Below are 14,478 nucleotides of genomic sequence, written 5' to 3'. Positions count from 1 at the left end.
GATTGCTTACAAAGGCATATATGACAACAGATTAATATTTGTTGTAATGTTGACTTTACTGTATCCAATCATGATTATTTGTAATGTTGTTTTGATATATATAATATGTAGTGAGAGGAGTTTACACAAGCCTATGTATGTACTGATTTGTAATTTAGCATGCATAAATTTATATGGGGGTTCTGGATTAACACCGTTTGTGGTAGTTAACATTGTTTCTGGTAATTTTCAAATATCAAAAAATTCTTGTCTTATTCAGCTATTTTCTGTTATGACATATGGGGGCTGTGAGATCATGAACCTGACGGTAATGGCGTATGACAGATACATTTCCATATGCTTTCCACTTCATTATGAGAAAATAATGTCTTCCTCAAAACTCATGAAACTGATTGTTTTAATTTGGCTGTTGCCATTCGTCAGGACTGGCATTTCTGTTCTGATAAATGCAAATCTGAATATCTGTAGAAGTGTAATTGAAAAGGTTTATTGTGATAACTACTCTATGGTTAAATTAGCATGTTCAGGTACCAGAGAAGTGAATATCTATGGCTCAACAGTAACATTCTTTTCAGTGGTCCTACCACTAATGGTAATCATCTATTCTTATATAAAGATTCTAATGATCTGTTCAAAATTAACACAAAGTGGACAAGCTAAAGCACTTAGTACTTGCATTCCACACCTTGTAGCAATTGTAAATTTTTTCATCGGATGTTCCTTTGAAGTTTACCAAAGTAGATTTGATATGAGCCATGTCCCATATACTCTTCGTGTAGTCCTGTCACTGTATTTTCTCGTTCTTTCTCCTATTATCAATCCTATTCTCTATGGAGTTAGGACACAAAAGATAAAAGACATCATGACTCAAAAAAGTATGTATATACTGTCCAAGGTGCAATGGCAGTGTATCAAACTAAATAAAGTTCAAGCAAGTACACACAACATGTAAAAAAAAAAATGATTTGCACATATTTAGCATGTTATTGTTTAGTAATTTTTCCAACTCAGCAATACAGGTCAGAATATATATTGTTTGTAAAATATTTCAGAGAGAAGTGACAGTGATAAGAAGTGTTTTTTTTTTTTTTTTTTTTTTTTTTTAAAGAATATGTGTTTTCTTATTATATTCTTGTCAGTATTATTATTATAATTATCTTTCAAGTTAAGCCTAAATAAAAGCGATGTCATTTTTATTAATTGAAGCTTTTGATCATATTGTGGCCGATTAAAAACTATACAAAGAACCATAGTAGAATGGTTATCTACTTAAGTTCAGCATTGCAATTAGGGGGCAAAAAAGTATCTGATAACTAAAGTTTGATAGCATAATAATGTACATGTCTGATAACTTTGCCTTTGAGTCCATGTTGCTTTTCCCTGTGAGCTTTGATTAGATATTTTGAAGTGAACATCATCAGCTTCAAATAAACTGTTTGTAGTTGGACTAAGATGAAATTGTATTGGTTGCAAAATAAAGTCCATTTGTAATTATTCAGAGCTGTTTGGGCATTCAAATCTAAAAAAAAAAGTTCAACCTAGAGACCTTTTCCTCAGTTACCATTTTTCATTTTTTTTTCATCCAAATGACCTCAAATTGCTCTTAAATAAAACAAAGAATATATATTGTTTGTAAAATATTTCAGAGAGAAGTGACAGTGATAAGAAGTGTTTATTTTTTTGTGTATAATTGTCACGGTTTTACCAGGGATGGATTACCGAACGGGGCCAAGGTCCATGGGCCCATGAGCTCAGGGGGCCTGTAAGCCAGAGCCTCTGTGTGAAGTCTCTGTTATGTATCTCTAATTTGTGGTTGAAAGAGGTGTATTTTATTCATTTGCTGTTGGCTTTAGTTGACTGTACCTGCGCTGTGTTAGAAAATGTGCACATGTGCCAGGGCCATAACTATAGCCATCATGAATTTGATTTGAATACAGTATGTTTGCTGGGTAATATCCACTGGGGGTAACACTTTATAATAACCCACCTTAATAAACCGTTTATTAAGCATTTGTTCATAGTCTGTTCATAATTTACTAATCATTATCACAACATTTACAAACATGAGTAATTTATTTGTAAATGAGTAGTAATGTATTTATGAATCTGTTTTCTAATGATCTATAAGATGTTTTTATAAGGACATTAGTAAGCGATTTATAAATGAGTATTAATGTATTTAGGAACATGTTGCAAATAATTTTCTAATGATCTATAAGATCATTTATAAGGACATCAGTAAGCTATTTTTAAATGAGTATAATTGTATTAATGAACATGTTGCAAATGATTTTCTAATGATCTAAAAGATCTTCTAAACCTGATTGTTCAAATCCTTGATTGTGATTGGCTAAAAGCCGTTGTAAAATCCAGCATTACCTTACAATTTGACCTGATTACATTCCATATTACTGCGCAGCGAATGGCAAGGCATTCATATAGCGCATTTCATACCCAGTGTTCCATCTGGCTGTTGCGTTGCTTGAAGGGTTGCGTGGCAACGATTTATTTAGGAACTATAATTTTTAGTGGCGGAAGAATGACGGTTTATCATTAAACTATTGTTTCTTAAATTGAATTGTCTTTATTTATGAAACCATATCAAATGTGTGTAGTAACAGGTTTAGAAAAGCAATAAGCCCCGCGAGGCCGTGCTTTGCGCTGATTTTAGAACAGGTAAGGAGGTTTAACGGCACTCCGCTTCGCGTCGTGCCTAACAACTCCCTTACCTGTTCTAAAATCAGCGCAAAGCACGGCCTCTTGGGGCTTATTGCTTAAGTTTATAAGGGCATTAGTAAGCTAATACAAGCTTTGTATGAACATTTTTCAAATGATTTTCTAATGATTTATAAGATCAATAATAAGGTACATGATAATGGTCTGCTCACATTTTGTAAATAATTTACAAATGATTAATCAACCAGGTTTCAATGGGATCCTAATGATTTGTAAGATAATTTATAAGGTATGTGAAATTTATGGGTACGAGTAGTCATGTTTGTATTAACATTTTTCAAACGATTTTCTAATGATTTATAATCATTAGTAAAGTGTTTTGCGTGGGTTAATATAAAGCGGGCACTATCTATGCTTTATAAGCATTTACAAATGGCCTGCTACCAGAGGTCTAAAGTAACGAATTACATTTACTCACGTTACTGTAATTGAGTAGTTTTTTTCTGCACTTTGTAATTTTTAAGTCTTGAAATCAGTAATTTTACTTTTACTTGACTAGATTTTGACTGAAGTATTGTACTTCGCTACATTGGAAATTACATCCGTTACTGAGTAAAAAAAAAAACATAGTTCAATCAGGAAACTGTAAGGCGTGATTTGCGCACGACAATTCTCACTGCCGTGGTGGATGCTGCATAGAGTGGATGATGGAGTTGATGCAAGCCGCAGGTGCAGAGTCACGAAAGATAGAGATAGAGGAAGATGATAGTTAGGACTACCACAAGCTGCAGACGACCAACAAGCTGAAGCACCAAACCTTCCGCCGGTTTGAATTTAAAAAGATGAAGAAAACTTGTGGCCACATCTCAGCAAGCAGTTTGCCTTCCAAAGTAAAAGAAGCAACTGCTACATATAATGCTGTGTAAGCTCGACCTGCCCCGCAAGACAGAACATTTCTGCAACTTTGCAAAATGTGCGTTCAGTTGTGTTTCATGGAACTAGTAGCCTAAGTTTGGCTAGCATTTCCAACTGCCCTGAGTATGCCAACGTTGACGATAGTTAGGCTAGCTATCCAATAGACTAATAATAATTCCATTCCTGTCTTCCATTCGTTTCAGGTCATAGCATTATTTTGTCAGTCTCTTACATTGTGTTAAAAACTGCAGATCAGTCATCAGCAATGAAATACACCACATAAACTGATATTAGGCTTATCATTTAGCTGCCTCCCATGCCCTGAAACAGGAACAATGTGAATGTGCACACCTTCTTGTCAGACAGTTGGACAAGTCAATGTCAATGTGTATGTCGTTATCTGGAATTTATCACGATGTTTAGTCAGATATTGATAACGATAAGTGGTGGCTTTGCAACGTGCACGTCTTTCATGTTCATGCTCAGGGTTAGCAAGAATTACTGATTATGAATTGTGATGCATGCAGAAATAGAAAAGAATTTTAAAATGATGTATACTGTAGGTCTGTCATCTAGAGTAGCTATTTATAGCTATTTCTGTGTTATGATGCACTCTTGATGGCAGCTCAATACTTAATTGTCATAAATGTTGTCTGTCATTCTACAGGTCTAGTCTATGTCAGACAACACCTTGACCTGATGGTAGAGGCTGGAGCAAGTTGTGACAACATTCATCAGATAGAGATGTTTTATTTCCTCCATGAAGTCCAAAAGGTCAGAAGGTACAGGGGAGTTTGAAGGGTACCTAGCCTCCGTCAATATAGATCTGCTGAACTCCTTTCAGGATATCAAAAAACTGTCCCTGAAACTCAATACTGGCCTTCCTGCCTTGGCTGCCTGCGAGTACTCTTCAGCTGTGTTGGATTACTGTTCACTGCAAAGCAAGCCCGGATGAACTCTACTCACCTTGAAAATCAGCTGCTGCTCAAACTCAACCAAAAGTTTGTAGACTAATGCTCTAAAGGTGGACACAATTAAAGTAACCTAAGTTTGAAAATACAGTGGGCCAGCGGCATTTTAACAGTTTATTTTAGTTGTCTTGACATGTCCTCCCAAAAGTTATTAAATGTTGTGTTGACATGTTTAATGTTTGATATTGAATGTGTAAAGATTCTCCTTTATTAAAAATAACTAGTTTTTGTATCAGATTTATGACCCCTTGTCCTTTTTTGCACTATATAGGAGAGGCCCCCATCAAGTTGTTAAAAGTAAGTAATTAAGTACTTTTTACTTTTACTTGAGTAGATTTTAAGATGGGTCATTTTACTTCTACTTAAGTGCAATTTCATCAAAGTAATTGTACTTTTACTTGAGTACAACATTTCAGTGCTTTTTACACCTCTGCCTGCTACTAAGGGACATACCATTAGTAGACACTTCTGCAGCAACTGATGTAAAGTGTGACTACACACATGCTCCTTCAAAGTCTCCAAAAATGACCTCAGACGTTAAGTTGTTAAACATATCAATGCCAAATGCGGGGGTACTCATTTATAAATCGCTTACTAATGTCCTAGTAAAAAAATCTTATAGATCATTAGAAAACAGGTTCATAAATACATTACTTCTCATTTACAAATACATTAATAATGTTTGTAAATGTTGTGATAATGATTTGTAAATGACGAACAGACTATGAACAAATGCTTCATAAACGGTTTATTAAGGAGGGTTATTATAAAGTGTTACCACTATACCTACCTTGGAGTGTTACAATAGCCAGTATCATTTTATTCCATGTGTCCATCCAGGCAAATTGGTGGATCCAAATGTTATTAAAAAACAAACATATATGATGTAATTTCTTTGTAATCATCCAAAAAATGTTAAGTGTATGGGTATTTTCCCCAGTAGGCCACTGACCGGTCGATATAAGTGCGATCCATTGAGTGGGCAACGCGGCGTGTACTGAGTGGGCAGCACGCTGGGTACTTAGTGGGCCGCGCGCCGTGTATTGAGTGGGCCGGTCTGACAGTAACTCCCGGGCCACTTTTTCCCCCCAGTCCGCCCCTGCTAATGGCCCATCCCCTCTTGAGGGGGAGCAGTGTACATAAAGAGGATCATTCACACCCCTTATAACAGTAAGATGGAGTAGCGTATACTTCACAAATTTCAACCAGGGTTTGTATTTTAGTATATGTTTAATATACTGCTAACAAACAGTGCAATGTACTATGCTTGAATGTTTAGGCATACCAAATTAAAGCATGAATGTTGCATAATTTTGAATTTTACTTCTCTAGGTCTGGTAGATGTGTTTGTGCTCTCTATGCACAACACATTGTAAGATCCGTGGAAAATGTCAAATGTAACTTTTACATTAGAAGCCTACCATAGAATACATAGCCAAAGATTCATTTTTGCTGCTGTGTTGACTTTATTGTACCCTGTTATAATATTTGCTAACCTTTTAATAATTTATGTCATAAGTACGGGGAGATCTTTACATACACCTATGTATATACTTATTTGTAATTTAGCATGTATTAACTTGTATGGTGGTTCTAGTCTGGCACCTTTTGTTGTAGCCAATATTCTCTCTGAAACATTTGAGATATCCTGGATTGCCTGTTTTGTCCAAATATATTCTATTAATACATATGGAGGATGTGAAATGATGAATTTAATGATAATGGCCTACGATCGATATATTTCAATATGCTTTCCTCTAAACTATGAAAAAATGATGTCCCCTTCAAATGTCATGATATGTATCATTTGTATTTGGTTAATTCCATTTGGTCGGGTTACCATTACCCTTTCAATCACTGCAAGTCTAAGATTGTGTGGGAAAGTAATTGAAAAAGTTTATTGTGACAACTACTCGGTGGTGAAACTGGCATGTTCAGACACTTCAGGCTACAACATATACAGTACAACTATGACATTTATTTATGTCCTCCTGCCATTTTTTATTATCATTTATTCATACATAAGAATCATTTTAATATGTCTTCAGCTGACAAGAAAAGGACAAACTAAATTAATGAATACTTGCACGCCACACCTGGTTTCAATATCCAGCTTTTTTATCGGATGTGCATTTGAACTCTACCAAAGTAGATTTGACATGAGTCATGTTCCATACACAGTTCGAGTTATACTGTCTCTCTATTTCCTAATCCTTTCTCCCATTTTAAATCCAGTCATTTATGGAGCCAGGACAGAAAAGATAAATGAAGCAATTAAGACAAAAATACTGGGTATCAAAATATTTCTCGCCAAGCAAACAATGAATGCCTAAACATGTACTGCATGTGTGCATCTGTGGTAAAGGACACATTTAAAATGGGTCATTTGGTAAATTATTTCTATATTTTTGAAATGACTTAAAGGGCCTAGCAAGTCTTCATGAAATAGTTAGAATGTATGTAGCAGTGTACAACAATGCTCCCCACGCAGAGACACACAGCTTCTGAAATTGTATATTCTCTCTTGCTTACCTGTAGTCATTTACAAAAGTTTAAGTTTCTGGGTTTATCCTGGTTTTGTTTTCATATCCATGTACGACTGGACTGTGGTGCTGGAGGAGCACTTATTAGAAATGTGTTCCAATGTAAGTAAGGTGGTCCAATAAAGTTTTAAACATACTATGTTCTTGAGCATCACTGCTTGTTAAAGATATACAAATAGCAGATTGATTCTCATCAAGCAATAATTATCATTGACAAAACCACACGTGACACAATTATATATAAATGAATGTAATACATTAATAACAAAAGATGACACAAGTCTGTCTTATTTATTTATTAACATGGAAAAGACAAGAGAACACACAACCAATGTTCCCTCTAATTTTTTTCAGAACTGAGCAAATATGTTTGATTCTGAGCGCACATTTCAGCACTGTGAGCAATTCGTAAACCACGCGACCTGACGAAAATGACCACGAGCCCGGTTAGCCATATAAAGAGATGACAGCAAATGCATCAATATGTCTACAAGGTTGATATTTATTCAATATCCTTTATAATGGCTGGTCTTTGACTTGAACATTTTAATGATGGTGTTTTACCAGTCCGTTTAGTTGAACTTAAAGGATCTTTGGTTAAAAATAAATAAGGTTTAGGGAAGTTATGACTGGTTCACTGATTATGAATGATAATTGATATATGATATATATATATTTATACAAAATAAAAGTATCCAAGGTGTTTAGTCATTTTCAGCAGGTACAACATTCAAGTGTAACTTCATTGAAAGAAAAATACTAATGCAGTGCTTTACAATAAATATAGTAATTATGGTGTAATTTTTCCTAAAGGTAGCCTTTATAAATAATGTAATAACTGGAGTGGTTTGCAACAAACTAAGCTACAAAACATGTCATTTTAATTATATTGAGGCTTATCTGGCTGTGTGGCTCATCTTGTCTGCAGGCCTATGGAAGACACATCTTTCTGACTAAACATATATCAAAATGTTGTTGCAGTTATCAAGATCACTTTGAATAAGGCCTAATAGGTCTAATTGAAAATATTGGAAATTTCTACCTCAAATCTTCTCGCCTCACGATTTTGTCTTAGTGGCATTCATTAGACTTAAACCGCGTTCACAGTCGGCGCTTAATGCTTGGAATGTGCCACAAATGTCAAGAAGTTGTACCAGATCGACTGGCCTGCGCACAGCTTAGAGGGAACATGGCACACAACTGAAATTGGAGGAAAGTGTGTCTTATAAAATAGGGAATGGATAAAAAATAGCTACTCTCCTGAAGATACCTTTACTCAAGGTATGTTTGGCAGAAAAAAGAATGATGGCTTTACTGAAAAGAACCAGAAGCCTCATGTTAAAATATAGCGTACACACATCGCATAAGACATCTTCCACACTCACAGTCAGATGCATCAAGAGTGAAATGAATGAGAATGTGCATCCCTCCACACCACCATTTTGAATGGTTTGAGTCAGTTGGCGACACTTAGAGGCGATGCAGTGCAATTGCTAGCATTTTGTATTGGCTTATTAGTCTGTCTGTCAACACGTGAAAACAATTAATCTTCAATTTAAACAGTATTTGTCACATGCGCCTTATTGGAAACAATAACCCATCTATCCAATTAAATTAGGCTACAAAAGCATGCACAAAAGGATGCAATCCATTCCGTAAACAGCTGCAGCTTCGGCCTTATTAAAGGACATCACCAATGGAAGAACTGGAAAGGAACAGGTTTTTTAAATCCAAAAATGTATTCATGCATGTTCTTTCATATATTCTTCTACTGGCCATCAGGATACCGCAGTTAGCCACTGAGGACTTGGCTGATAACCCCCTTGGCCAGTCCACCAAGACTGACCGAGAGCGGAGGTGCAATGATCTCCATTCCCGCACTCAGACAGTTGTCGATAGACAAGTATAAAGAAATGATTCACACGCTTTTGTAGATTCCAGCTTTGTGCATACTCTACATTTAAGTAGGAATTCTGGCATCCTGAACTCCAGGGCATTTTTCTTTATTACGATTTTTTTCATCGCACTGGTGCTGTTGCAAAACACCAAAACAGTCACTGCGGTTACATGTGTCCGGATTTTATGGCTTTATCTGATTTAAATCGAAGATCCATTTCATGTAACTCCAAATATCTAGAGTCTGATTTACACCCCAAGATAACTCGATCGGAGTCGGTTGTTTATCGGAGAACGTGCGCATGTAACTTTTGAAATCAGAAAAAAACTGGAGATGATGTCTTTGCGCATGCTTGAAATCCCGTCCATAGACATATATACATGCATCATATATGTCTATGGTATGATAATCGCAGCTAAACGCTCACTGTTCTTGTGCTCCCACATATCATTCACTTTGAAATACTGAAACGAAATTTAAATCATCAAGACCATGCACAATTTTCTTTGCCCTCATGTGCTGCATATCAGAAATGGCCAACAGAAAAGCGAATTATTCTGACGGCTCCTATTACCATGGAAGCAATAAACAAAGCTATCTTAAGTATCTAAATAGCAACTGCATATCAGAAATGGCTGACAGAAAAGTTTTCTCTCAACCAGAGACATGTATCTATGGGGTGTGTTCCGAAGGGCTTAAAATGCCTCCTTCCTTCCTTCCTTTCTTCCTATTCAGAGAGCAAGGACTGTCCCAATGTTTTTAAACCTTCTGTTCCGCTTTAGTAGGAGACCTTGAAATACGTCACATAACGGTCATTTTTCAAGAGCGCTTCGGAGCTTCCTTGATGCCCTAATGGCAGCATTTATTACCCATAACTCTGTGCGCTATTCCCAACCGGAGAAATAATAAAAATAAGATGGCGGAACAGGACAGTGTTCAGGGGAACAAAAGTGTTCAAAGATGTAAGTTTCTTTGCTTTTTTTGCTTATTTTTTTTATAAAACTTACCGAGAAATATACAGTGTACTATGCAATTATGCCATGATTGATTAACAGAAAATTGTCTGAATTCGTTAGGGAGGTATCCGTTAGCCATGTCGCTGTCAGTAGCTGATGATTGTGCGCTTGTTAGCAACGTGCTTGCTAACGTTAGCTCTGGTATTTATCTGTATTTAATGCAAGATAGTTAAAGGCACCCAGTGCAACATTATATAAACATTCAATGAAAAATAAACATTCAATTTCTAGTCCTTTTTACACGTAGTAAGTTTCAATAACTCCATACCATTACCTTTCGACATTCAAGGAGCAAAGATGAGACGTCGTTGTGTGGTGAGAACTGATTGAAAATCGTAAACAACAACAATCGCCAGTGGGGAGAGGCCATTTTTCCATTGACTGGAATCCTGCTTTATTTATTGGTGGTCACAAAAAATAAAGAAAATGGCGGCGATTGTTGTTGTTATCGATTTTCTATTGAATGTTTATTTTTAAGCCTCGAAAGTTGCACTGGGTGCCTTTCCTTGGAGTATGACAAAAAACTCATTTGGAGAAAATCGCATTTAAAGATTCAAGGAAGTGTCAAGCCATACCACGTGATGCGTCTGAACGAATCACGTTATCAGAAACCACCGCAAACCAATGAAATTGCGTCCTTAGGTTAAAAGCCCCGTTTTTACTAACATCATTGGTAACTGCTGGAAAGGAAATGTCCTAATTTGGATTACATAGCGTTGTGTGGGAGATACAGAGCTTTTCAACGATACCAAACATGCTAACCAATAGGCTTTGTAGCCCAGAGTTAAGCATATTCATCTAGCAAACTATACCTTGGAGTGTTACAATAGCCAGTATCATTTTATTCCATGTGTCTATCCAGGCAAATTGGTGGATCCAAATGTTATTAAAAAACAAACATATATGATGTAATTTCTTTGTAATCATCCAAAATAATGTTAAGTGTATGGGTATTTTCCCCAGTAGGCCACTGACCGGTCGATATAAGTGCGATCCATTGAGTGGGCAACGCGGCGTGTACTGAGTGGGCAGCACGCTGGGTACTTAGTGGGCCGCGCGCCGTGTATTGAGTGGGCCGGTCTGACAGTAACTCCCGGGCCACTTTTTCCCCCCAGTTCGCCCCTGCTAATGGCCCATCCCCTCTTGAGGGGGAGCAGTGTACATAAAGAGGATCATTCACACCCCTTATAACAGTAAGATGGAGTAGCGTATATTTCACAAATTTCGACCAGGGTTTGTATTTTAGTATATGCATTTGTTTAATATACTGCTAACAAACAGTGCAATGTACTATGCTTGAATGTTTAGGCATGCCAAATTAAAGCATGAATGTTGCATAATTTTGAATTGTACTTCTCTGACAGGTCTGGTAGATGTGTTTGTGCACAACACATTGTAAGATCCGGTGAAAATGTCAAATGTAACTTTTACATTAGAAGCCTACCATAGAATACATAGCCAAAGATTCATTTTTGCTGCTGTGTTGACTTTATTGTACCCTGTTATAATATTTGCTAACCTTTTAATAATTTATGTCATAAGTACGGAGAGATCTTTACATACACCTATGTATATACTTATTTGTAATTTAGCATGTATTAACTTGTATGGTGGTTCTAGTCTGGCACCTTTTGTTGTAGCCAATATTCTCTCTGAAACATTTGAGATATCCTGGATTGCCTGTTTTGTCCAAATATATTCTATTAATACATATGGAGGATGTGAAATGATGAATTTAATGATAATGGCCTACGATCGATATATTTCAATATGCTTTCCTCTAAACTATAAAAAAATGATGTCCCCTTCAAATGTCATGATATGTATCATTTGTATTTGGTTAATTCCATTTGGTCGGGTTACCATTACCCTTTCAATCACTGCAAGTCTAAGATTGTGTGGGAAAGTAATTGAAAAAGTTTATTGTGACAACTACTCGGTGGTGAAACTGGCATGTTCAGACTCTTCAGGCAACTACATATACGGCGCAACTATGACATTTATTTATGTCCTCCTGCCATTTTTTGTTATCATTTATTCATACATAAGAATCATTTTAATATGTCTTCAGCTGACAAGAAAAGGACAAACTAAATTAATGAATACTTGCACGCCACACCTGGTTTCAATATCCAGCTTTTTTATCAGATGTGCATTTGAACTCTATCAAAGTAGATTTGACATGAGTCATATTCCATACACAGTTCGAGTTATACTGTCTCTCTATTTCCTAATCCTTTCTCCCATTTTAAATCCAGTCATTTATGGAGCCAGGACAGAAAAGATAAACGAAGCAATTAAGACAAAAATACTGGGTATCAAAATATTTCTCGCCAAGCAAACAATGAATGCCTAAACATGTACTGCATGTGTGCATCTGTGGTAAAGGACACATTTAAAATTGGTCATTTGGTAAATTATTTCTATATTTTTGAAATGACTTAAAGGGCCTAGCAAGTCTTCATGAAATAGTTAGAATGTATGTAGCAGTGTACAACATTGCTCCCCACGCAGAGACAGCTTCTGAAATTGTATATTCTCTCTTGCTTACCTGTAGTCATTTACAAAAGTTTAAGTTTCTGGGTTTATCCTGGTTTTGTTTTCATATCCATGTACGACTGGACTGTGGTGCTGGAGGAGCACTTGTTAGAAATGTGTTCCAATGTAAGTAAGGTGGTCCAATAAAGTTTTAAACATACTATGTTCTTGAGCATCACTGCTTGTTAAAGATATACAAATAGCAGATTGATTCTCATCAAGCAATAATTATCATTGACAAAACCACACGTGACACAATTATATATAAATGAATGTAATACATTAATAACAAAAGATGACACAAGTCTGTCTTATTTATTTATTAACATGGAAAAGACAAGAGAACACACAACCAATGTTCCCTCTAATTTTTTTCAGCACTGAGCAAATATGTTTGATTCTGAGCGCACATTTCAGCACTGTGAGCAATTCGTAAACCACGCGACCTGACGAAAATGACCACGAGCCCGGTTAGCCATATAAAGAGATGACAGCAAATGCATCAATATGTCTACAAGGTTGATATTTATTCAATATCCTTTATAATGGCTGGTCTTTGACTTGAACATTTTAATGATGGTGTTTTACCAGTCCGTTTAGTTGAACTTAAAGGATCTTTGGTTAAAAATAAATAAGGTTTAGGGAAGTTATGACTGGTTCACTGATTATGAATGATAATTGATATATGATATATATATATTTATACAAAATAAAAGTATCCAAGGTGTTTAGTCATTTTCAGCAGGTACAACATTCAAGTGTAACTTCATTGAAAGAAAAATACTAATGCAGTGCTTTACAATAAATATAGTAATTATGGTGTAATTTTTCCTAAAGGTAGCCTTTATAAATAATGTAATAACTGGAGTGGTTTGCAACAAACTAAGCTACAAAACATGTCATTTTAATTATATTGAGGCTTATCTGGCTGTGTGGCTCATCTTGTCTGCAGGCCTATGGAAGACACATCTTTCTGACTAAACATATATCAAAATGTTGTTGCAGTTATCAAGATCACTTTGAATAAGGCCTAATAGGTCTAATTGAAAATATTGGAAATTTCTACCTCAAATCTTCTCGCCTCACGATTTTGTCTTAGTGGCATTCATTAGACTTAAACCGCGTTCACAGTCGGCGCTTAATGCTTGGAATGTGCCACAAATGTCAAGAAGTTGTACCAGATCGACTGGCCTGCGCACAGCTTAGAGGGAACATGGCACACAACTGAAATTGGAGGAAAGTGTGTCTTATAAAATAGGGAATGGATAAAAAATAGCTACTCTCCTGAAGATACCTTTACTCAAGGTATGTTTGGCAGAAAAAAGAATGATGGCTTTACTGAAAAGAACCAGAAGCCTCATGTTAAAATATAGCGTACACACATCGCATAAGACATCTTCCACACTCACAGTCAGATGCATCAAGAGTGAAATGAATGAGAATGTGCATCCCTCCACACCACCATTTTGAATGGTTTGAGTCAGTTGGCGACACTTAGAGGCGATGCAGTGCAATTGCTAGCATTTTGTATTGGCTTATTAGTCTGTCTGTCAACACGTGAAAACAATTCATCTTCAATTTAAACAGTATTTGACACATGCGCCTTATTGGAAACAATAACCCATCTATCCAATTAAATTAGGCTACAAAAGCATGCACAAAAGGATGCAATCCATTCCATAAACAGCTGCAGCTTCGGCCTTATTAAAGGACATCACCAATGGAAGAACTGGAAAGGAACAGGTTTTTTAAATCCAAAAATGTATTCATGCATGTTCTTTCATATATTCTTCTACTGGCCATCAGGATACCGCAGTTAGCCACTGAGGACTTGGCTGATAACCCCCTTGGCCAGTCCACCAAGACTGACCGAGAGCGGAGGTGCAATGATCTCCATTCCCGCACTCAGACAGTTGTCGATA

General features: G+C 36.3%; 1 protein-coding gene across 1 annotated transcript in view; it reads left to right on the top strand.

The window, feature by feature from the left end:
* Positions 1 to 271: 271 nt before the first annotated feature.
* Positions 272 to 14,478, top strand: part of LOC308382370 (olfactory receptor 10A6-like) — a gene marked incomplete at both ends in the record, with an annotated part of 56,516 nt that continues 42,309 nt past the window's right edge. Inside the window, 2 exons of the mRNA XM_080860092.1 lie at positions 272 to 428; positions 693 to 799. Of these exons, the coding sequence (XP_080716218.1) occupies positions 272 to 428; positions 693 to 799 (264 nt within the window). The remainder of the gene's footprint in view (positions 429 to 692; positions 800 to 14,478) is intronic.

The sequence above is a fragment of the Sprattus sprattus genome (genome assembly GCF_963457725.1).
Source record: "Sprattus sprattus genome assembly, chromosome: 21".
NCBI lineage: Eukaryota > Metazoa > Chordata > Actinopteri > Clupeiformes > Clupeidae > Sprattus > Sprattus sprattus.
Note: the sequence above shows the minus strand (reverse complement) of the source record. Positions and strands in the feature narration are given on the sequence as shown.